The sequence below is a fragment of the Malassezia restricta genome, chromosome I, assembly GCF_003290485.1.
Source record: "Malassezia restricta chromosome I, complete sequence".
Lineage (NCBI taxonomy): Eukaryota > Fungi > Basidiomycota > Malasseziomycetes > Malasseziales > Malasseziaceae > Malassezia > Malassezia restricta.
This window is the reverse complement of record NC_040193.1, coordinates 756,957-778,903: the sequence shown is the minus strand read 5'-3', so window position 1 is coordinate 778,903 and position 21,947 is coordinate 756,957. Positions and strand designations below refer to the sequence as shown.

The 21,947-nt window shown below is 52.8% G+C and overlaps 16 protein-coding genes across 16 annotated transcripts; 10 read left to right on the top strand and 6 right to left on the bottom strand.

Moving 5' to 3' along the window:
• Nucleotides 1–6: 6 nt before the first annotated feature.
• Nucleotides 7–2,595, bottom strand: MRET_0456 (vacuolar protein sorting-associated protein 16; the record flags this gene model as incomplete). The annotated part of the gene is made up of 1 exon (XM_027627083.1): nucleotides 7–2,595. One exon carries the CDS (start codon nucleotides 2,593–2,595, stop codon nucleotides 7–9), a length of 2,589 nt encoding a protein of 862 aa, XP_027483047.1.
• Nucleotides 2,596–2,624: 29 nt separating this feature from the next.
• Nucleotides 2,625–4,226, top strand: MRET_0455 (protein DML1; the record flags this gene model as incomplete). Its single annotated transcript, XM_027627082.1, has 1 exon — nucleotides 2,625–4,226. The coding sequence occupies one exon, from the start codon at nucleotides 2,625–2,627 to the stop codon at nucleotides 4,224–4,226; it is 1,602 nt and encodes a 533-aa protein (XP_027483050.1).
• A 5-nt stretch (nucleotides 4,227–4,231) lies between these two features.
• On the bottom strand, nucleotides 4,232–4,687 carry MRET_0454 (U5 snRNP protein, DIM1 family; the record flags this gene model as incomplete). The annotated part of the gene is made up of 2 exons (XM_027627081.1): nucleotides 4,232–4,629; nucleotides 4,657–4,687. 2 exons carry the CDS (start codon nucleotides 4,685–4,687, stop codon nucleotides 4,232–4,234), a joined length of 429 nt encoding a protein of 142 aa, XP_027483049.1.
• Nucleotides 4,688–4,741: 54 nt separating this feature from the next.
• Nucleotides 4,742–5,200, top strand: MRET_0453 (4a-hydroxytetrahydrobiopterin dehydratase; the record flags this gene model as incomplete). Its single annotated transcript, XM_027627080.1, has 1 exon — nucleotides 4,742–5,200. The coding sequence occupies one exon, from the start codon at nucleotides 4,742–4,744 to the stop codon at nucleotides 5,198–5,200; it is 459 nt and encodes a 152-aa protein (XP_027483044.1).
• Nucleotides 5,201–5,244: 44 nt separating this feature from the next.
• Nucleotides 5,245–5,843, top strand: MRET_0452 (protein of unknown function (DUF2781); the record flags this gene model as incomplete). The annotated part of the gene is made up of 3 exons (XM_027627079.1): nucleotides 5,245–5,344; nucleotides 5,376–5,706; nucleotides 5,735–5,843. 3 exons carry the CDS (start codon nucleotides 5,245–5,247, stop codon nucleotides 5,841–5,843), a joined length of 540 nt encoding a protein of 179 aa, XP_027483043.1.
• Nucleotides 5,844–5,909: 66 nt separating this feature from the next.
• On the bottom strand, nucleotides 5,910–6,409 carry MRET_0451 (F-type H+-transporting ATPase subunit g; the record flags this gene model as incomplete). Its single annotated transcript, XM_027627078.1, has 2 exons — nucleotides 5,910–5,969; nucleotides 5,999–6,409. 2 exons carry the CDS (start codon nucleotides 6,407–6,409, stop codon nucleotides 5,910–5,912), a joined length of 471 nt encoding a protein of 156 aa, XP_027483046.1.
• Nucleotides 6,410–6,638: 229 nt separating this feature from the next.
• On the top strand, nucleotides 6,639–7,502 carry MRET_0450 (tyrosine-protein phosphatase SIW14; the record flags this gene model as incomplete). Its single annotated transcript, XM_027627077.1, has 1 exon — nucleotides 6,639–7,502. One exon carries the CDS (start codon nucleotides 6,639–6,641, stop codon nucleotides 7,500–7,502), a length of 864 nt encoding a protein of 287 aa, XP_027483045.1.
• Nucleotides 7,503–7,520: 18 nt separating this feature from the next.
• On the bottom strand, nucleotides 7,521–8,192 carry MRET_0449 (mitotic spindle assembly checkpoint protein MAD2; the record flags this gene model as incomplete). Its single annotated transcript, XM_027627076.1, has 1 exon — nucleotides 7,521–8,192. The coding sequence occupies one exon, from the start codon at nucleotides 8,190–8,192 to the stop codon at nucleotides 7,521–7,523; it is 672 nt and encodes a 223-aa protein (XP_027482994.1).
• Nucleotides 8,193–8,326: 134 nt separating this feature from the next.
• On the top strand, nucleotides 8,327–11,295 carry MRET_0448 (DNA replication licensing factor MCM4; the record flags this gene model as incomplete). The annotated part of the gene is made up of 2 exons (XM_027627075.1): nucleotides 8,327–8,459; nucleotides 8,501–11,295. The coding sequence occupies 2 exons, from the start codon at nucleotides 8,327–8,329 to the stop codon at nucleotides 11,293–11,295; spliced, it is 2,928 nt and encodes a 975-aa protein (XP_027482995.1).
• Nucleotides 11,296–11,297: 2 nt separating this feature from the next.
• MRET_0447 (cleavage and polyadenylation specificity factor subunit 3) lies at nucleotides 11,298–13,612 on the bottom strand (the record flags this gene model as incomplete). The annotated part of the gene is made up of 2 exons (XM_027627074.1): nucleotides 11,298–13,471; nucleotides 13,498–13,612. 2 exons carry the CDS (start codon nucleotides 13,610–13,612, stop codon nucleotides 11,298–11,300), a joined length of 2,289 nt encoding a protein of 762 aa, XP_027483002.1.
• A 78-nt stretch (nucleotides 13,613–13,690) lies between these two features.
• On the top strand, nucleotides 13,691–15,664 carry MRET_0446 (small G protein signaling modulator 3; the record flags this gene model as incomplete). Its single annotated transcript, XM_027627073.1, has 1 exon — nucleotides 13,691–15,664. One exon carries the CDS (start codon nucleotides 13,691–13,693, stop codon nucleotides 15,662–15,664), a length of 1,974 nt encoding a protein of 657 aa, XP_027483003.1.
• Nucleotides 15,665–15,751: 87 nt separating this feature from the next.
• On the top strand, nucleotides 15,752–16,419 carry MRET_0445 (large subunit ribosomal protein L54; the record flags this gene model as incomplete). Its single annotated transcript, XM_027627072.1, has 2 exons — nucleotides 15,752–15,914; nucleotides 15,956–16,419. The coding sequence occupies 2 exons, from the start codon at nucleotides 15,752–15,754 to the stop codon at nucleotides 16,417–16,419; spliced, it is 627 nt and encodes a 208-aa protein (XP_027483000.1).
• A 222-nt stretch (nucleotides 16,420–16,641) lies between these two features.
• On the top strand, nucleotides 16,642–17,386 carry MRET_0444 (V-type H+-transporting ATPase subunit E; the record flags this gene model as incomplete). The annotated part of the gene is made up of 3 exons (XM_027627071.1): nucleotides 16,642–17,259; nucleotides 17,296–17,345; nucleotides 17,374–17,386. The coding sequence occupies 3 exons, from the start codon at nucleotides 16,642–16,644 to the stop codon at nucleotides 17,384–17,386; spliced, it is 681 nt and encodes a 226-aa protein (XP_027483001.1).
• A 54-nt stretch (nucleotides 17,387–17,440) lies between these two features.
• MRET_0443 (translation initiation factor 3 subunit G) lies at nucleotides 17,441–18,379 on the bottom strand (the record flags this gene model as incomplete). Its single annotated transcript, XM_027627070.1, has 1 exon — nucleotides 17,441–18,379. The coding sequence occupies one exon, from the start codon at nucleotides 18,377–18,379 to the stop codon at nucleotides 17,441–17,443; it is 939 nt and encodes a 312-aa protein (XP_027482998.1).
• A 194-nt stretch (nucleotides 18,380–18,573) lies between these two features.
• MRET_0442 (uncharacterized protein) lies at nucleotides 18,574–19,452 on the top strand (the record flags this gene model as incomplete). The annotated part of the gene is made up of 1 exon (XM_027627069.1): nucleotides 18,574–19,452. The coding sequence occupies one exon, from the start codon at nucleotides 18,574–18,576 to the stop codon at nucleotides 19,450–19,452; it is 879 nt and encodes a 292-aa protein (XP_027482999.1).
• A 568-nt stretch (nucleotides 19,453–20,020) lies between these two features.
• Nucleotides 20,021–21,829, top strand: MRET_0441 (uncharacterized protein; the record flags this gene model as incomplete). The annotated part of the gene is made up of 1 exon (XM_027627068.1): nucleotides 20,021–21,829. The coding sequence occupies one exon, from the start codon at nucleotides 20,021–20,023 to the stop codon at nucleotides 21,827–21,829; it is 1,809 nt and encodes a 602-aa protein (XP_027482996.1).
• Nucleotides 21,830–21,947: the final 118 nt, after the last annotated feature.

Here is a 21,947-nt window from a genome sequence, read left to right as displayed (position 1 = left end):
TTTTTCCTACGGCAACGCACCCTGCAGAGCCTCGCGCACAGATGGTGGGTGCGGTCCACGCTCAATATACGCGAGCAAGCGATGCTTGCTTGACCTGTCAGAAGCACCCTTCGCGACAAAAGTACAAGCCGCGTCCACGAGACCTGCTTGTAAGAGTGCGCGTACAATATATACGTAGCCATGTGGTGGCTTTTGCGAGCTCACCAGGCGTGTAAGAGCATGTATGTTGCGCGTTTTGATATAGGCTCGCACACGCAGGCCATAGTATCGTGAACTGGGCACACTGAAGGTATGCTGAAGCTTTTCGGCGCGATATTCCAAGGCAGGATTCTCTAAGCACGCCAGAATCGTGGCATAGAGAGACGCGCCTTCCAGGTCCCCGCCGCCCTCGGACTTGATGGCCGCTTGGAGGCCGAGCAGGGAGCATGCCTCGCCGGTGAGCCGTGCAGGCCATGCACACGTACGATCCTCATCAAAGTGACGCTGAGCACGTCGCAAAGCCTCGGCTCGTGAGGAGACATCCATGCGCTGAGCCTCATCCATGCACATGAGCGCCATGTCTGCATGCCGGTCGTCCTGGTAGAAAAAGTCGTGCAGCATCCCTGGATCTTGATCACGTGCATACGACACCAGCAGGTGAGGCGCCAAGTCGGTGTAGGTAGGCGTAGCGGGTGGGCAGAGGCCCATGGCCCATGGAGTCGGTGATGATTCGGTCCATACGAGTGACTGGACCGTACGGAATAAGGCGCCACGAGCTAATGTGCGTTGCAGGGCGAAGAGAACCTGGAACACCAAATCCGTGTCGCCGCTTTCCACCGCCTTGTGAAGAGCCAGGCGATGCTCCCGCATATGCAGCAGCAATGGGATCTGCTCTCGAGCACGCACTTCTCGCTCAAGCAGAAGGGTCGCGATCTTTGGATGCCCAGCTTGCCATGCACATCGCGCCATGTCCGCGTAGTTCACGGCGCTGGCTGCCTGGAACTTGTCCATGATGACATGCGCGAGTTGCTCATTTCCCCGGATAGGACGCGCCCGTGCCACCTTGGCACGCAGCCAGTGCTTGAGCACGGGGTCAGCACGGATGCCCAGGAACGTGCAGATTTGCACCGCGAGTTTGTGTTGGTTTCGCGAGGCGAGACGGTATAAGATCAACGAAACTGACTCGTCATACGCAGCAGGAATGCCGATAGACGGGCTGCGTACCGCATGCAAGATGCGCAACATGCTAGACACTTGAAGCATGCGCGCTGGATCATATGTATCAAGGAAGGTGCGGCCGAACAGCGCCGCTTGGAGGAGCGCTTGCTGCGTAGATGCATGCCATTCCAGCGTCGCGGCCTCGATACATGCTTGAACGGCCTCTTCAAGGCTGTCTTGGATGGCTCGCACAGCCTCATAGGCTTGCGGACTATGCTGCTGAGCCATTCGGGACGCATCGAGGAGTATAGCCGCGGTGTGTGTCGAGCCAGGCCGAAGTGCGGCCAATGTCGGAGCCTCAGCCAGTGCCATATGCTCATGTGCATCGATGTGCACCACATGCAGACCATCGGGGCTGCTGTAAATATGGGGAATGCCACGCACATGGAATACCAAGGGCTCTTCATACGGTCCCAGCAAGAGTATGTGCTCATACATAGCAAGTGCTACAGCATTGTCCTTGCACCATGCCATGGCATAGACGCCTGATCCGCCGAGGCCGCCTTTATCGAGCTTTTGGCCGAACAAGCTGTCGTCATCGAGAAGGGGTCCCGCACGCAGCGCCATCGGAGCCGCCTGGTACGCTTGTGACGTTCGAAGATCGTACGTGCGCAGCTGTCGCGAAAAGTCAGCTGTGTCCACATGCAGCTGCTGATGCTCATCCAGCCATGCGACGTATTTGCCCTGCAGGCTGTAGCTGGCACCGAGTATGGGCTGCGTAACGGGCAGGGACGCGTACGAGTGCTCCTGCTCCAGCGCCCAGGCACCTGTGTCTGTGCATAAAAGAAGTTGCTGGTGGTTGGGCGCCCACGCACAGAGATGCGGCTTGGATGTGCACAGTGGCGGGATCACATGCACATCCAGCGTGGGCGCCTCGTCGGGCCACACATCTGTGTGAGAGAAAGACGCGTCCACGACCATACCATTCCGAAGAAGTGCCCATAGTCGACGTGGTTGGATGAGGACGCGAGCGATCCCGTATTCAGCCGCCTCGTCGCCGAGTGAAAACGCATGATAATAAGACGTCGGGGTCGCCTCGAGGCACGGCGTGTCCTGCTGGTAGGTTGGGACGAGCCACGTGTACAGCCGCACTTGTCCATCATCTGAAACGACTACGAGCTCGTCGTGCCAAGTAAATCCGATAGCCACGATACGTGCCGTCACATCCCATCGCAATATCTCGAAAAGCTGGCCCGCGCCGGTGAATATCTGGATGTTGTGATCGAACGCATTGTCACTGACCGCAACAAGCTGGTGCGGATCACGAGTCAAGGCAATGAGCCCGGCGTCCATTGACATGGCCACCATGAATCCATCCAAATGGCTGGTCGACCATGCAAGGTCATACAGCACGGTTCGGCGGTAGTATGCCTCACCGAGTCGGTGCCATTCCGACATGGTCCAACGAGACCCCTACTCCACTTGCCATGACGCGTCCAAAAGAAATTGTGTCCCTGTCATTCGGCACGCCCGCCAACTATGTGGCGGCACATTATTGGAACGCACAGCAGGCCTACTTTGACTACGGTCCTGATGCGCCACCCCCGCTCGTAGAGCATGATGTGTCGTTCAAGGCGGGACTGGGTGTGGATGGTTTGGACACGTACTCGCCACGCGCTCTGCTCTTTGATGTGCGTGAAGAGTTTGGGCACCTCAGCAAGATACACGAGCTATATGATCCAGGCCCAGACGAGGCGTTCGACGGCGAAGTTATCCAGACGCATCAGGGAGAGACAAATCGCTCTTACTGGACGGACCTAGCACAAACGCTGTTCCACCCCAAGTCGCTCGTGACGGTATCAGCGTCGTCGCTGTACGGCAGCTCTTTCCTCTCGAATATGGGTACAGATACTCAAAATCCGACACTCGAAACTTTTGCGCAGGGTCAAGCCATTGCTCGCGCCATGGATGATGAACAGCGCATCACTGAAGATACGCTCCGATGGTGGACAGAAGATACTGACCTCATGCAGGGCTTTCAACTCAGTGCCTCGGCATACGATGCCTACGGTGGTATTGTGTGCACGTACCTAGATATGCTCGCTGATGAATACCCCAAGACTGAGCGGCATCTGACGCTGCTGTCACAGCGTATCGACCATGCGAACACGCGTTACACGGCTATGAATCAGGTGCTGTCTCTCGTGCGTGCATTGGAGTATGCTCATCTCGTGACGCCAGTTGCGATGGAAGAACCAACACCATGGCCGCATGTACGCTCCGATGCGAATGACTTGCATAGGAGTGCTGTTCTATCGACGCTCTTAGAGACGGCCACTCTTCCACAACGTCTTATGCACCGCACCGACTCTATGCACACACTTCGTATGCGTTTGCAGTGGCATGGTGATACTCGATTTGCTCAACTGGGTGGCTGCATGCCGACACCACTTTTAGCTGAGGAGCGCCCAGATCCTATGGACGCACTACTCCAAGCCATGCTGGCTCAGCGGGGCATAGCTCATTCGCCTCCTGATCGCGTGCCAGCCGCGGCTAAGCGACTCCGGGACGCTTGGTGGGATGCATCGATGCCTTGGGCGAATGCTAGCGATCCTGGCGCCACGCCTTACGCCGAAGCGGTGGTGGCCCGTGATGCGGATAGTAAAGCGGAACAGCCTACGATGGATGCCTTGGCTCATGAATACCCTCTAAGCGAGCCTTTTGTTTCGCGCACGTTCGTGCCTATGGCATACCCTATCGAGCCGACATATCCTTCCATTTTGCATGGCGTCACCAGCGATGGACGCCCATGGGCAGGCGACGAGAAAGTCAACGTTACGTCGATGCCGTGCATTTCATCTCTGCGTACGTCACCGGAAATGAGATGCATCATTAAAGAGGCACGGTCGTTCACGCTTGACGTTCTACAGGGACACGCGCCGCTGAGCATGTATGGTATGGAAAAAGATGATCGTGATGTATTGGTGGATGTGCGTGAGACGCTCGAGACGCTGTATGATGTGTACGGAGGCGTCGATGACGATCAAGGCCCAGGCACAGATGAAGAATGGGAAGTGGATGCATGGTAGGATCGTTAGTAGCTGTATCGAGTGGAGTAGTCTTTGGGGCTAACAACGAGACCGCGTCCCTTGGATGCGCCGCGGTACACTGTCTCGATGAGATCAATCATTTCTTGCTTGCTGTCGATGGCCCAGTTGATTTTGTTATTATTACCTGTGCCAAGATCGATCATAATATGCTTGTTCCTGTAGAAAAACATAACAGTGCACGGATCATAGAGCTCGTACATCTTGTTAAAGTCGGGCACCTGAGTCGTGTCGACCAGGTACACGACGGCAAAGTTTTTGACGCGCTCGGACACACCAAAGAGTGTCTCGTCCATTACCATACAGGTTTCATCCCAGTCATGTCCAAATCGCAGAACCACGACGCGGTCTTCTTCAGATAAAATGGCCTGATCGACATGCCAGCCTGCATGGTCAGAGTCTGGTCACGTACCTGTGGGCAAGTGCGTCAGAAAATACGACATGGCTGCAGGTGGAGAACAGCAAGTCGAGCGACGCGATTTCCTACGCCTTGACCAATGATTTCTCGGTCCTTGCTGCACATCCCATCCACGTTACGTTCGATCCGATTCATGTCGACGCAGTGGGCTGATGCACAATGCGTACCTTGCTCAAAAAAGGCCATTCGCGAACTTGGTCTGAAGGCACTCACTGCCGAAGAGACGCGTACCAAGATCCAGCAGCTCGAGCCTGGCTGGACGCTGGCACCGCAGCCCCAAGTGGGCGAATCGTCGCCGGTACCACTTGCCCTCCAAAAAGTGTTTCGATTTCGCAACTTCGCCACGGCGTCAACGTTTGCAAGTCAGCTCGGAAAGGTAGCAGACGCTCAGGGACATCACCCCGCCATCTTGCTGGAATGGGGCAGCGTAGCCGTGTGGTGGTGGAGCCATGCCCTGCAAGGTCTGCACGAGAACGACTTTATCATGGCGGCCCGCACAGACCGTGTCGCCTCCAGTACCGAGGGTCGTAAGTCGTAACCACCCTCAGGTTGTGGAGGATTCGTACTTCGCTCCGGTGCACCATGACTAGGACGACGCATGTGCCCTTATGGAAGCGCCCCATTGACTCGATGTACTTTACCTTCTTTGCATTGCATCTGATTGCTAGTCTATGTGTGGATAGTACGTGATGCAGAATCTCTTACGTGTACAGTCCAGGGACTTGTGCCCGCTGAGTACGTTCCTACCGTCCTGCAGCGCGTATTGCAAGACTACCTCGTAAAGAGTCGCGACCCGCTCGTGCCCAATGCTTGGCAGCCAAGGTACGCGTGGTTCCGAATGTCACTTTTGAGCGAGTTTGTGCTCCAAGTGCCCGCCTTTGTGGTAGGCCTCTATGTCTTTTGGAGCAATGATCCCCGTGGTTATCCGCTACTAATTGCGTATGGCGCTATCGCATGCTTCACCACGCTGCAGTGCATTGCGATGGTGACGATGGGTGAGGAACGCGTGCACCTGGCTCCAGAAAATTTGTCGTTTATCTTGCAGTACGTTGCGTATGGTCGACTCACCTAGAAACTATATTCCATTTATGCTGTTTCCAGGCGTGATCATGCTGGATATGCTGGCACGCACGACGCGCAGGATGCATGCTACGACACCCGCACACGCCAAGACCCAATAGGTCTATGGGGACGTGACCATGACTGTATTACGCTAGTCAAAGAGGGCTATTTTGAGTAAGGATAGCTTAGTGGTGAGCTGGGCCATGCTCCTTGATTCTGTAGCCCACGAGCTTGCGCTTGCCGATCTGAAAACTGGTTAGTTCCTTCAACGTACAATCTCGCCGATCGAAAAGATACCAATAGCCTCCACGCCGTACACGGCAACCTTGCGCCATTCACCGGCAGGGAGCGAGTGAGTCCACCACGAGGCCTTCGAGACGCAGGCCCAGATCTGACGGTATGCTGCCTGGATCTGCGACAGGCTCGTAGGGGGAGCCAGCTTCTCAGCAATGTACACCTGCTTAGCAATCGAGCCAGCCACCTTGAGGTTGTACATCACGGGCTCGGCGTACGAGCCAAGAGCACGCTCAGCAACCTTGAGCACTGATGCGCCGATCGCCTGGGCACGCTCGGACAAGCCCTGCACGGCACCGTTGCCCGACTGCGAGGCATATCCACGGGTCATAGACGTGCGCGCGAGGCGCGAGCTCTGAGACGTCACCATCTGGCGGAACATGGAAAGCATATTAATCAAGAGGGTCGTCGTCCACCGCCGTGCAAAACAACAAGCCGTTTCCGAACTCGTCCGGGCACAAACGGCGGGGCAGGACCGCATTGTTGGCCTTACATGCATGATTGCCTATTAGGTCTTTATAAATAGATCTCGGCCGAATCACGTGCATGGCCATCACGCGGAGCGAATCCCCACGCCTCCTCACGCTGTCACGGTCGGAGCGACGTGCGGCGGCGGTGCCATGGCCGGCCATGTAGATCCTGCCATGCAGTTTGCATCTGAACCCACTATGGATTACACTGCTCTTTTGTGCCGCAGACCAGACGATGATGTGGATGTGCCTAAACCACCAAAACATCTCGAATTCTTACACCGCATCTTATCGGAAAATGACGCTAAAACGCAGTCCCCACGACAGGGAGCGGACGTTTCCAACTGTGACTCTGACGAAAAGTCCGATCAAGATTCGAAAAATATGAGTCCAACAAAAAGTGCATTCGTGCCTAGTGAGGAGTTGATTCCACCTGACAATTTTGCCATGGTCAACTCATGGGTATACCGGAGCAGCTTTCCCAAAAAGAAACACTTCCCCTTCCTGAAGACGCTAGGCCTACGAAGCGTTTTGACGCTTATTCTTGAAGATTACCCCGAACAGAACATTCAATTTTTGGATGAAAATGGTATCCGGTTCTTTCAGTACGGAATCCCCGGTAACAAAGAACCTTTTGTACAGATTCCTAGTCAGACCATCACAGCAGCACTTGCTACAATCCTGGACAGGCGAAATCACCCCATGTTGATCCACTGCAACAAGGGCAAGCATAGGACAGGCTGTCTAATTGGCTGCTTGCGCAAACTGCAACAATGGTCACTCACCACCATTTTCGATGAATATCGTCGCTTTAGCTATCCTAAATCTCGCAGCATGGACCAGGAGTTTATCGAGCTTTATTCGGAACAGGCTGTATGGCCACACATCGAGCCGCAATGGATGCCTCGTTGGACAGTCTTAGGCCGGCGCGAAATCCTGTCTTTGATCACGTCCGCGACAACAGATGCATCACATAATGATCATGACAATGATGACGTAGTGCATGGCATGTAATATAGAACTATTGTACATTTATATGTCGTCTTCGCGCCTGTATGCCACCATCGCATCGACGCGGTGGACATGTGTAGAAAAGCTGCGCAGTTTGACCTGTTCAGCCTTGCCCTCAGCAATAAGACGAGCGTGAGAATCTGACCATTCCACCGGAACTTCAACATCACGGTCCGTGTAGGCCAAAATTTGGAACGCGCATGGTTCCTCCAGCACCGGCAAAAACGTACAGCTCGCAGTTATTTGTTTGATAATGGCAGCCATTTCTGCCTTGACCTGTGCATCCGTCTTGCGGAGTGATTTGGGTATCGCATCATCGCTTTTGGGAACGTCTGATTCCGCCATGCCTTCGTTCAACACTTCAATGTCAAATTGCCAGCGTTCAACAGTCTCCTGAGTTTCTTTTTCAACAATGGCCACGACCAAACGACGCACTTTGCCTTGTTCAAGCCATTTTTTTAGTTGTTGCATGGCCCGGTCCAGATAGTCAGCCAGGTCTTCGTCCGTCGTCGCGAGCATTTGTAGGCCAAACTTTTTGATGGTACGAAAGTCATCAGAGGGGTAAATAGAGCGCTGATACAATATGCTCTGTACCGAATAATTGAAAAATTCATGCACAAGCGTTGTGGAACCCTTGAGAGTGAGATGCGTCCGTGTAGGCGCCTGCTGTCCGACAGCCTGAGCGACTGACATGCCGAAGTACAGCGTTGACAGCCTTCCCAGAGTTGGGCTGAACGCGCGCAGCCTGGGTATGTCACGTGATTCAGGTCCGGAACGGCGGCGACGTATCGATCGGCGCGTTGCGCAGCAGCCACGTAAGTGAGAGAATGTCGCGTCGCGACGACGCGTCTCCTCAATCGCAGCATGGTCGTGATGCATCATCTTCGCTTGGACTTCCTTCGAGTAGTCCTGTGCATCCGAGCATGCATGAGCGAGCAGCGCCTTCGGATTCTTCCTCAGGTATGTAAATGCGTCACGCGACGTTTTGCTGACCGTGGCAGTGGTGAGTGGTGTGGGATCACCCCTGCACTTTCCAACGTCCTCTCCTGCTGTTTCGCAAATATCGCAGCGCACACCTCTGGCACGACGTCGACACGGACCGATGTCAACGACATCTAGCCAGTCTGGTGACGCTGAGCCGCTCTTTTTCCCTCCATCTACAAGTTCGACGCCGCACCGCAGTCGGCGAGGCGATATTCAATCGTTTTCTGTTGCTCTTAGCTCACCGTCTGTGCTTCCATGGCGTATGCATCAAGGATTGACTCCCGCAGCTAATGGATCTGAGTCGGAACGTGCTCCACGATCGTCCTCCCATGCTAGTGACGATCTTGTTTTTTCGCATGGCACATCGGAGGATGATGCGCAGTATGCACAGCCTCAGCAAAATATGCTCAAGGTAATTTGGGGTACGAATGTCTCGGTGGGTGAGACTATGCAGTTATTCCAGACGTTCCTACGTGGTTTTCGTCTCAAGTATCGTTGGGCTTATGTTAGGTCACATGGTCTTCCCCAAGCACAGTTGCCACACATGGATGGTGAGCTGCTGTTGTATGAGGACTATATGCGTCAAATGCGTCGAACCCATATACCCAATTTGAACCTAAGTATCCGCGATTTGGCGGCTTTTCCCCCATCCAAGAAATTGGCTTTGCAGGTAATTCGGTACCCTCAGGAAGTGGTGCCCATCATGGATACAGTCCTCAAGGAGCAGATGCTTGTGCTTGCGGAAGAAGATTTGCGCTCTAGCCTAACAAATTATGAAGTGGACACGCTGCGTGAACAGATGGATCTCATCGAGAGTATGCTATACAAAGTTCGACCATACGGCGGCAAAAGCACCAACATGCGGGACTTGAATCCCTCAGATATCGATAAACTTACGGTCGTTCGCGGCCTCGTCATCCGTGTATCGTCCATCATTCCTGACATGAAAGTGGCGTTCTTCCGTTGCTCAGTATGCCATCATACTGTGCAGGTAGAGATTGATCGCGGTCGGATCACCGAGCCGCAGCGATGTCCGCGTGACATGTGCAACCAACTTGGATCCCTCTCGCTGATCCACAACCGATGTGAGTTTGCCGATCGCCAGATCATTCGACTTCAAGAAACCCCTGATGTCGTTCCCGACGGACAGACGCCTCATTCCATTAGTTTGTGTGTCTACGACGAGATGGCGAATCGATGCAAACCCGGTGACCGCATTGAAGTCACGGGCATTTTCCGCAGCATGCCGGTCCGCCTAAATCCTCGGCAGCGCACGCTTAAGAGCCTGTTCAAGACATATGTGGACGTGGTGCATGTCAGGCTCAACAGCAGTAGGCGTTTGTTCATGGATGGCTCGACGCGTGAGTTGGTGGACACACATGCACTTGGTGTGGGAGGCGAAGATGAGGGCGAGATGGTGGATTCGGACAGCCATGTGGCTGGCGATGCACCATCCTCGCAGCTTCCTGCGAGCGGGCGCATGTCCCTTTTTCCCAGCGAAGAAATGCAGGATCAGATTCAACGGCTCTCTGAGCGCAGCGACGTATACGAGTTGCTGGCTCGCAGCCTAGCTCCAAGCATCTATGAGATGGAGGATATGAAAAAGGGCGTTTTACTGCAGTTGTTTGGTGGAACAAACAAGTCGATTACGACGGGTGATGGCCATGATGGCCCTAGGTACCGAGGTGATATCAATGTACTGATTGTCGGTGACCCTGGTACGTCTAAGAGTCAGATGCTCCAGTACGTGCACAAGATTGCACCGCGTGGAATGTATGTGTCCGGCAAGGGCTCGTCGGCTGTGGGTCTGACGGCCTATGTGACACGCGATCCTGATACCAAGCAACTTGTGCTGGAAAGCGGGGCGCTTGTGCTTTCAGATGGTGGTGTATGTTGTATCGACGAATTTGACAAGATGCCTGATGCAACGCGCAGCGTACTTCATGAGGTCATGGAGCAACAGACTGTGTCTGTGGCCAAGGCCGGCATCATCACCACCCTCAATGCTCGAACGTCTGTGCTGGCCGCAGCGAATCCAATTGGGTCCAAGTATGATCCGCATTTGCCCATCACCAAAAACATTGACTTGCCGCCGACGCTACTCAGTCGTTTCGATTTGGTGTACTTGGTTCTAGATCAAATTCAAGAGGCCACGGATCGGCGTTTGGCACGCCATTTGGTCGGACTTTATCTCGATGATGCGCCAGAGAGTGGTGGAAGCGATGTGATTCCGATTGAACTGCTGACCTCCTACATTTCGTACGCGCGTGAAAACGTTGCCCCTGTCTTGACTGCTGAGGCCAGCGACTTGCTAGCGCGTCGATACGTCGAGCTCCGCAAGGCTGGTGAAGATCCACGCAGTACCGAGCGCCGTATCACAGCGACCACGCGACAATTAGAAAGCATGATCCGTCTCTCTGAAGCCCATGCGCGCATGCGGCTTTCCACTGTCGTAACGGCGGCGGATGTGGACGAGGCGAATCGACTGATCCGCGAAGCAGCCAAGTCGAGTGCCACGGACCCCACGACTGGTCTCATCGATTTGGATCTCTTAGCCACCGGTCGCTCCTTGCACCAGCGGCGGATCGCGGGCGACATGAAGAACGAGTTGTTGTCGGTGATTCAGACCTTGGCTCAGGGTGGCGGCCAATCTCGACCCGTGCGTGTCACAGAGCTGCTGCATTCGATCCGCGAGCAGAGTTCTGTGATGGTGGAGCCCGCAGAGCTCAATGAGGCATTGCAGGCACTCGAGGCCGAGGGCACTGTGCAGCTCGCAGGTGATCGTGAGCGACGTACAGTACGTCTGCTATAGAACTATTGTGTAATTTGCATGCGGGGTATATCCTTCGTATCATTTTGCTCTAGTTTGACTTGGTTGTGCTTACCCTGGAAGAGCATGGATGAGCATGCCGGCGTGAGATGAAAGGCGTCCACGATGGGTGTGCTCGCGGAGCGCACCATGGCAACGAGACGCTCGACACGGTGCTTGAGGGATTCAGTTTCGCAGTATACGACCATGTCATCCAGCGATACAATGGCCGGCTCATCGTCCAAGGCCACCTTGACACCTGGGCGCACTGGCGAAGGAATCGTAGCACATAGGCGATCGGTAGGACTCGCATCGTTGGGCACCTCTTCATGAGCGCAGTTCCCAATGTCCAGCATTTCCACGTCGCCAAAGTGCGCCTCAAGTACAGCAAAGAGCGATTCCAGCGTATTGATATGTGACTCGCCCGAGGGGGGTGGTGGCGCTGCGTGTTGGCAGACGTGATCGTGCATCGTCATCTTCACTGTGGCGGGGCAACTGTCAATGCTGAGTAGTAGGGCCATCACCGAGTCGGCGACCATGTCGTTTGACACACTCGACTCCCATTCTAGTACGAGCATATCTTGGCGCACCTGCTTAATGTCAACCACGCTCATTATGCGCATGCATCGGTAGCCTTGCTCATCGACACCCTCGTCGACACGACCATACATGCCTTCAAGATGCCATCGTGCAAGCTCCCAGCCCACATTCAGGGCAACACGCTGCCTTTGTACAATGGTGCTTGTACTCAAACCAGTAAATTCGGTCAGATCTTCGGGGGCGAGAACCGTGTATGAAAAGTCCTTGGCGACGAGCAGGCCATCGATCGTTTCGTTCGCTTTAGGCGGATGTTTTGCCAGGGAGCCAATGACCTTCGCTGTACGATCGGCACGAAATGACAAATACAGGGGCTCACAGTTACGGGGCATATAAATGTTGACGTCCTCTTCACGATCCGAGTACCGACTTTGCAAGGCAGCACGTAGACCCGTCATATTTTTGAGTTCACCATGCACAAGCACCACATGCTTCGCCTTCACTTGATCAATAAAGCGCGAGTTTTGCGTATAGTCGACGTGCGCCGAAAACGAGATATAGTCCACTGACATGCGGCGGGGGATGCGCTGGCCATTCATCGCGACAATGTCGTCCGGATCACTGAGGATATCTCGTGCCATGGTACCTTCGACCGAGTACCCACTCACAATCACACCATTTCGCTTGTCTGGCGCCCATCGCTCAAGTAGTTCACGCGATATACCACTTTGCATGAATCCAGGACTGGCCATCATCACACAAGGGCCCTTGTCGTCGAATTTGTCGAGGCTGCGTAGGTTGCTTACGTGCTTGAACACAAATGGGTTGTCGCGCCGGTGAAAACGCGTCCGGATGTGTTGATTCATCGTGTGAATATATGTTTGGTAGATGGACATGCATTTCCGCGCAAGCGATGAAGCGTAGTAAATCGGAACAGAATGCAGCTCAGGATGGGCTTCCCAGTACTCGTCAAGTAAGAGCAACAACTCTTGAGCACGGCCTAACACAAACACGGGCAGTAAAACGCGTCCACCACGATTGATAATACTGTGTATCAAGGCGGTGAAGCGCATCTCCTTGTCGAGTCGCGGCTCCAGACTCTGAGTGCCGTATGTGCTCTCGCAGATCAGCACGTCAGGCCGGACGGGTGGCACTTCGGCCTGAACAAGATGCCGGTCTTCTTCGCGGCTATAATCGCCCGTATAAAGCACGCGCAAGCCTGCCATTTCGATCATAAACATACAGGCGCCGAGCACATGTCCGGCATGGTAGGGGGTGAACCGGAATCCACCGCCCAACACCACCTCTTGGTGATAGTCGACCGCCTCGATCTGACGCCAAGAGGCGAGCATCTCAGATTCATCGAACAGCATACGATCTGAACCAGCATTTGATATGCGCACAAAGTCGGACATAAGAAAACGGTAAATAGCCTTGGTAGGATGGGTCATGTACACCTTGCCTTTGCCGTCACAAAAGTTAGTCTTTTCCATAATGTACGTTAGCGCCGCAGCGTGATCCAGATGAAAATGGGTGATCAGCAGAGCATCCACGGTACTCCAGTCCAAGTTATCAATAAACGGCAACGCCGTCAGGCCCGTATGTGCAGGATGAACGCCAGCATCACACACGATCGTAAAACCTTCCGTTAGCACCATAATTACGCACCCTTGAATGTAATAACACAACAGCTCCGGCCCACTTCTTGACCAGCACCCAGCATTTCGATGCACAGCTTGTCTTCGCTCATAGGCGACTCGGTGTCCGGTACCTTGTCCGCCATCGTAATGGGAACCAAGCGGATGCGAAGCAAGTGGAGGCCCAAGAGCTGACGCGGCCCCGGCGGGTGGTCAAGCTCAACATGCTGCCACACAAGGCGCACGTCTACGAGGAACGTGCGCCTGTGGATGTGCATCCTCTCAGTGTGTGTACAGAAGATTCGCCGCAGATCACAAGAGTCGATTCGCCGCCATCGCCTGTTCCACTCCCGGAACCACCGGCCTGTATTAAGGCAGCCTTCGAAGACGTGGAGCATGCCATATGGCAAGACATTGCCGCTTCGCTCCCGAATCACTCGAAAATGGTACATCATTGGCTTGATGCCCAAGATAACACAGCGAGAGCTGTCTTGTACATCATGTCACGAGCTCTAGAGCGACTTGTGCTCGAACCGTCCGATCGCGTGGAAGCAACGCTGCGTCAGGCTATGGATGAAGAGCTTCATGACTCGCAGCATGTCGTCTCGAATGAGCCTTTTGAGATTGAAAAGGAACCCTTTCGAGTGCTTGAATGGATTGTAGCTCTTGCGCATGCAACGGCACCTCGTTCGCCGTCCACGGGAAGCGAGACAGGTACAGCGAGTCCCAATGAAGAGGAGTCTCATTGCTCGTCAGAAGAGCCTTCAGGACGTGACCGGCTGATGGAGCTCAAGCCTATGGTGCCACTCGAATCGTGCCCACCTCCTTTAGCACCACGACATGAATCTGCCTCTGATCTGGATCGAAACAATCCCATATTTGTCGATCACTACGGCTTTTTGTACGGCGTGTCGGTTACAGATTATTGGCGGCAAGCACAAGAAACGCCGGAAAGTACCCAAGATACACCGAGTCCGGATCCTTCGCCTAGCCCGAGTGCTACATCGCCGGTCATGAAGTTGGGACTAGTGGAGTCTGTGCCGCAAACTCGTATGACTATGTCGAGTAGCTTGACATTGCCGCAACCAACTCCTACGCTTGAAACCAGCGTCATTTCTGCCATGTCAGACAAACATCACGGAAACGCTGTCTCTTCCACCGTACCTCGTCTTGTTCGACACGTACACGATATGTATGAAGAACAAGAGAAAGAGCGCAAAGCAAAATGGGACGAATTTCTCGCACATGTGCACGCGTCATCTTCATCAGCGATGGACTCAGAGCCAGAAACCATTTGGCACAATATGTTTGTGGCCCTGCGCTCGAGCCCAGACACCGCTCGCGGTCAAAGCGATGCGCACCGATTTCAGGCGTTGTGTGAAGGCGGCATCCCCATGACATATCGACCGGCCGTATGGACAGAATGTTCACATGCTCTTTCCTGGGCAGAGCCGGGCAGGTATGCAGATCTGCACGCCCAAAGCAACAAAGAGTCGCGGCAAATTGCTCTAGATGTTCACCGCACCATGCCGACCAATCTATTTTTTGGGGGACATGGTCCGGGAGTGCCGAAATTAAAACGCTTACTCACGGCATACGCGCATTTCAATGTCGATTATGGCTACTGCCAAGGCATGAATAATCTTGCGGCTGTTCTCCTGCTAGCCTTCACAAATGAAGAAGACGCATTTTGGGTTCTGGTCGGCACCATACATACGATACTGCCGCCAGGATACTACGCGCCTGATATGCTAGTGCCACAAGCAGATCAGAAAATTCTTACGCAACTTGTGCGTGCCGGTATGCCCAAATTAAGTACACACATGGAGCAATTGGGCGTTGAATTACCAGCTGTTACGTTTTCATGGTTCCTTTCCCTATTTACCGCATGCTTGCCTATCCAAACCGTTTTTCGCGTGTGGGATATGCTGTTTTTAGAAGGCAACGTGATTCTATTCCGTGTGGCTTTCGCCATTTTGTCGCTCAAGTCCAAGGCACTACTCGATACCCCGACAGCCGCGTCGTTCTACCAGCAACTCCACATGGCCACCGCATATTGGTACGATGCTGACGAGCTTGTATCGACATGCCTCAGCATGCGAGAAAAGATTCGTGCAAGCGATATATCAGCTCGGCGCGCCAAACTACTGAAACGGCTGCGTGACAGCTTTTCTCAATCAGTCTCTACACCTCCATAGATACCCTTCGCCGCACCATAAACTATCACGTGACGATCGACGACATTGGGATGCGACACGAAACGCTTGGTTTTGCATACATTCGCCATGTCGATGCTTGTGAGAGCATTGCGTGCCACACACGCACATATGGCGTGCAATCGAGCGTCAGTCGCAGTTCTGAATAGCGCTCAGTCCCATGTGTTCCGTTTCGCTCATACGGAAGCTATTGGAAAGGACGCATCGGAGCACGTTGAGCCAGCACAACAAGGTACGTATTTGTGATGTAACGAAGCATACTAACAGTCTCAGATTTGCCCTCTGCAGCTCCGGCAGGAACAGTTCTCTCAGGACTGTCAATATATAAGGATAAGCCCGACCCTATCGCAAAGCCTGATCACGAGTATCCCAGCTGGTTATGGGATTTGCTGGAAGATCCTGCGATCAAACCCAAAAAGGCCCTCGTGATAGGTGATGTCGACACGACAGGCATGTCAAAGGGTGAAGCGCGTGCTGCCTTGAAACGCGGTGCTAAGATCGCACGCGCAGCTGTCCGAAAACAGGCGATGATGGAAGCGAAGGAGAAAGCTCGCCTGGAGCGCATGACAGATACACAGCGAGCAGCCCTAGCAGCTGAGGCAGAAGCTAAGGCCAAAGCCAAGGCTGAGTCTATGACTATAACCGACACATTAGAGGAGGAACGTTCGCAGCGTCGTGTGCTGCGAAAATCACGGAGAGATGCTATTAAATCTAGCAACTTTGTGCGCGCTGCCTAGATCGTGCTCTTACTGTTCTCATAGATACTCGATAGCCCACGTACCGCAGCTGAGGACAGAGCTGCGCTGGTTCGGTTGAGCGGATGCTCGTATGTGGAGGCATGCAACGTGTTCATATGGGGCCTACCTATAAGGACCAAAATATCTTGCGACATATTTGGATCCCGGGCCTCACAGATCATCGCACCGACCAATCACTTACCCACAACTAGGTTGTCCAACATGTCACACGCCATGAACGACGAGGAAGTGATCACAGAGCTCAAAAAGATGGTGGCATTCATCCGCCAAGAGGCTGTAGAAAAAGCGCGAGAAATCCAGGTCAAGGCTGATGAGGAATTTGCCATCGAAAAGGCCAAGTTTGTTCGTCAAGAGGGCATGAGCCTTGATACGCAGTATGACAAGAAGAAAAAGCAGTTTGAAGTGTCTCAGCGGATTGCGAAGTCAAACCAAAGCAATAAGGCTCGTCTTGAAATTCTCAAGTCCCGCGAAGAGAACCTGCAGAACTTGTTTACAGAGGCTCAGGAGCGCCTGACCAAGGTGAGCGAGAATGCCAATTCGTATAAGGAACTGCTGGCTAAGCTTTTACTTGAGAGTCTTTTAATTCTTCATGAAAACAAAGTTCAAGTCATTACCCGCTCGAATGATGTACAGATTGTGCAGGGTGTGGTGGACGAGGCTCTGAAGAAGTACAAAGACGTGACGGGTCGTGAGTCCAAGGTCGATGTTAGTGAAGGTCTTCCCAAAGACAGCGCCGGTGGCATTATTGTATCGGCTCGCAACAACACCATTCGTCTAGACAATACACTCGAACAACGCCTCAGGCTCCTGGAAGAGAAAGTACGTTCAGTATTTTTATCATGACTAACAACACAGATGCTGCCTGAGATTCGCCTCAACTTATTTGGGCCAAACAAGCAGCGCAAGTACGTATGATGGCTAAACTCATCACAGGTTCTTTACGTAGCGTCGCAGGCTCAGTATGTATTTATGCACTAGGATAGAAGCTAGCATACTGCCCTTAATGCGGCCTCTCGCCACGGGGTTGTGACCACTGGCAGCTGAGGATGAGATTGTTGTATGGGTATCCGTCGAGCTTTTGTCGAGCGAGGTCCGCTGAGGCGCGGTCCTCAAAGTTGACGTAGGCAAAGCCCTTGCATAGACCTGTTTCACGGTCACGACCCACAAAGATACGCGTCACGCGACCATAGTAGCGGAACAGGTCGCGCAGATCTTCTTCCTCGGCATCTTCACTCAAGTTGGTTACACGCAGCGTCGCAGTCTCGTCTCGTTGCGTTGGACCACCCATACCAGACGATGGCACGGCTCCTGAGCGCAAACTTGGCGGCTTGTACCTGCTTCCACCGCCAGCTCCTCCGAGTGCCGCAGCCACAGAGCCCACCTTGCCCGTCGCTGCCTCATTTGTCAATGAAACACCAGCGGCAGCGGCAGCAGCCACCGTATCGCTGTCTGGAACGTCACCACCAGCGCCTGGGATGGCCTCAAGCGTGTCACGATATGGGCAGCGTGCTGTGTAGTGGTCACCCTTACATAGACGACATTGCACACGTTTGTTCGCAAGCTTCTCACGCATTGCTTCAGTTGGATCAGGCTCAGGTTCTTTCGTCGCACCCGCCGTTAGCTTCACCTGCACATTTGCACCAATCGAAGTTGTACCCGAGTTGGGTCCTGGAGCCGCGTTCTTTTCCAAACCAAACTTGTGCCAATTTTTACGCTCAGCAACGAAGTGATTGACTTTGGTACTGATCAAGGTGCGCTTAATGCGACGTGTGACCTTGACTTGTTTGCCATCCGCGTTACGGCGGTATTCTACAACGGTCTGGACACCATCTCCTTCGTCATGCTTCTCAATACGGGAGCCAGCATTTCCTTCGCTTTCATCATCAGCCCAGTTTACTTTGTTTCCGTTTTCAGGGGGGAGCGTCGCAGCAGCAGACATCGTATGACAAGAAGATCGAACGTCTACGGTCTGCTGTACCGATGAGAAAAGACGGTTACAAATAATTTCTTCGGCTCGAATGGAAGAACATAATTCCTATGCATCTATTCTGATAGGAAGTAAGTCTTTTGCATCTCTCCAGCAACAACTTCCTAATTGCCTGTCTTCCAACCTCAGTCAAGGCGTGTCAGGTAATGCGGCTTTCGACCTTGCGACTCAGATACGCAGCGCTAGCTCCTGCACGTATTATTGGCTGTACCCGTGTCTGTCCGGTGGCACGCCCTGCCCTCGTGCCACATGCAACGAAGAACAACAATGTGCGATCATTTGTCTCAAGCCTGGCACAGCGTTCAAGTAAAATAGACAACGTACATGATGAAAACACTGCATCAAGCCCTATATTTTCCAAGACATTGGATGCTGCGCTAGGAACACAGCTGCAGCCATCTGACATGCTGTCTTATCTCAACAGTGAGGATTTTTGTGTATATCGATCGACGTCTGACCCTTCGCAACCCCTGTTTGGCAAAGAAGAGAGACTTGTGAGTAATGCACTGACGCATGAAAGCTGGATGCATGGTCTTCAAGGCCATAATCGTCGCCTGTCGTTTATCGGACGACGAGCACTCAAAACGTACCTTACGCTATTTCTTTTTGACATTTTTGAGCATGCTAATCGAATCAATGCGCAAGCACCCGATCTAAAATATTTACAGACTGTGCTCTCGTCACAACAAGACATTGATGATATCCTTGCAACGCACCATCTCGGAGACCACGTGGGTCGTAAACTTGGTCTCGAAAAGGTTATGCGATGGCACCCTACTACGCGTGTAGACCCCACGAATGGGACGCGTGAAAGTGGTTTGTTCAAAGTTCGTGGAACATGTGTGGAAGCCATTATGGGAGCTATTTACCACTTCCGTGGTGCACTCGTGGCACAGCAGTTCTTTTTGTCTCGAATCCTTCCAATTTTGGCTGATTCGTACATGTCGCAGGCACCGCGCATGGTAAAAGAAAAAGTGGCAGAGGCAAGTCGTGACGCTGCAGAGGCGTTGACTCAGTCTGCATAGGGACCAATTATACATACATAGCTAGAGCATGAATGGCTGGTATGAAATATGGAGATGAGGATTGTGTAAGCGGCCAACAGTGTCAGCCGGCTTAGTGGCTGCGGCACAGAAAAAAAATTATATAAGGGTACCTCCAGACTACAGAGCTGTCCTTTATACTTGTACGTACTCGCCTCTACGCATAAGAGCAGACTAACAGCTTCAGACCTTGACGTTCCGTAACACGCTCACGCATGTGGTGCGGGAGGGGAGGAGTCTCTCATTGCACGGCGACCCCTTTGTCCATACATGAGCATCTTCCCCTCGCTGCTACCTTCTCAGGTGGTAGTACGTTCAAATCTTTAGATCGGGCAAGCTAGCCCTTCGGGGTTGTGCTTGCCTTCTTCCTTTTGGCAGAATATGATTACGTCATCGTTTGTCAGCGTAATCCTAGTGTTGGTCTATATCTGTTCCTGGGTCGCACAGCCCACCTGGAGGGCCCGTTTAGATCCATAAACGCTGATTGTATCATTCATTAGGACAACCTGGTCTGACATTACTCGAGGCATTTTTCACATTTAGTGTGCGCATGGTGGCAGTGAAAGGAGATTCAGGGAAAGAAATACTCAATACAGCTGCGCAAGACTCCGTGTCTGGTTTTGTTGACGATGATCTGAGTCAGTCAGAGGAATCTGATTCTGACTATGAGCTGCCTGAGAGTGCAAGTACGCCGAATTTAAAGGAAGCTGTAGACCGTATTAAGCGGTCTGTTAGTTTGTCTTCGCTTCAAAATATATCTTCTGGTCCGCACAGTGAAGTTCGTCGTCAGATCCAAAAGAAACTTTGGCGGCCACAAGATGATGAGGCAAAGATTCCCACAGACTGGGAACGCCTAATGATTCATGTCATTCGAGGTGCAAGCCGTGCCTTTACTCTGGCATATGGTCTCCGCGGCTCTATTAATTTCTTGTTTGTAATTGTGAAGGCATTACGCTCACGCAAGCCCATCAACAAGAGCGATTTGAAAATAGCCTTCACCAGTGAAGCCACGATTCGTTTTGCTTTGTGTTTTGGTATCTGGGCTTCTATTTTCAAGTTTACCAACAATGCCCTTCGATTGGTAACCCCGCGGCATATCAAGCCAAGGAATGCCAACCGTCGTTCAGCGCATAATACGCCCGAGCCCACTATGCGAATTGAAAAGGATGGAAATCTAACGCTGGCAGCCAGGCAAAATAATGAAAGACGTAAGTCTGAATGGAAGCATATTTCTTCTTTGGACCCGCGTTCACGCAAATGGCACGCCTACTTAGCAGGCGCTGTGTCTTCAATGGCATTCGTCGTCATGAAGCGTGATTTTGTGCGTTCTTTAGGAACACACCTCTTTGTGCGTGGTCTAGAGGGAACATGCCGCATGGCTAACAGAGCGGGATATCTTTATGTGCCATACGGCTCAGTGTTGGTATTCGGTCTTGCCAACGTACAAATTATACTGTCGTGGCTTGGTGCACCAGAATACCTGGAGCGGTCATACAAGGCATGGATCGACAAAGCATCTGGCCTGTCGCCAGAGATCCTGCGGTCCTACACCCTTTCTCTGACATTGGGCGGACCGAGTCCATGGGATTTGGTACATTTGATGGGCGGTGAGATACCAAAGCCTATAAGCACGAACCCACTCAAGTTTAGTGATGTGCCACCGAATGCTGTTGCCCCCTTGGGTGTTAGCGGTGAGATGATTCGCAGAATTTACCGCTGGTGCGACGATGGCAACCCGCCCCGTTTCCCAACATGTGGTTTGCATCATATGTACACAACAAACCACTTCGTTTCGACGGTGCGTAACTACTGGATCTTGTGGAAGTTTGTTATTCCAGTATACCTGACACTGTATTTCGTGCCTTTGGTATTTTTGCGTCCGAAGCTACTTTTGAAAACGCCTTTGCTTACAAGTGTGAGGACTTTGCTTGCTGCGACGCGTTCGTCAGCATTCCTTGCCACGTACGGACTAATTGTTAAGTCGGCTTTCTGCATCTTATACGCCAGTGCAGATGGTATTACCCACAGCTGGCTTAAGAACTACGCCGTAATGCGCCGCCTGTCGAACTTGCTAGTCGACCACCGTATGATGGGGCTGGCAGGCTTCCTATCGTGCTTATCGCTTTTTGTTGAGCACCGCCGCCGCCGTAATGAGCTAACGATGTATGTGCTACCCAAGGCGCTTGAATCTTTCTGGAAATCTGGGCGCGCGCGAGGTATTTTCCCCCGCGTCCCGATGGGTGATTACATTCTTGCAGCAGCTGGACTCTCAATGATCATGGGTACCTACGCCGAGAATCCCCAGAATCTTTCCAAGATCGTCTCTCTGGTTCTGTACCAGTTCTTGGGCCGTAACTAGTTCTATACATGGTCAACGGTCCCTGTATGGCACACGAGTCATGGAGCGAGATACCACATTTATGCATGCACCATTCATCAACAACAGGTTTTATATAGTTAAGGATATAGGAACACGA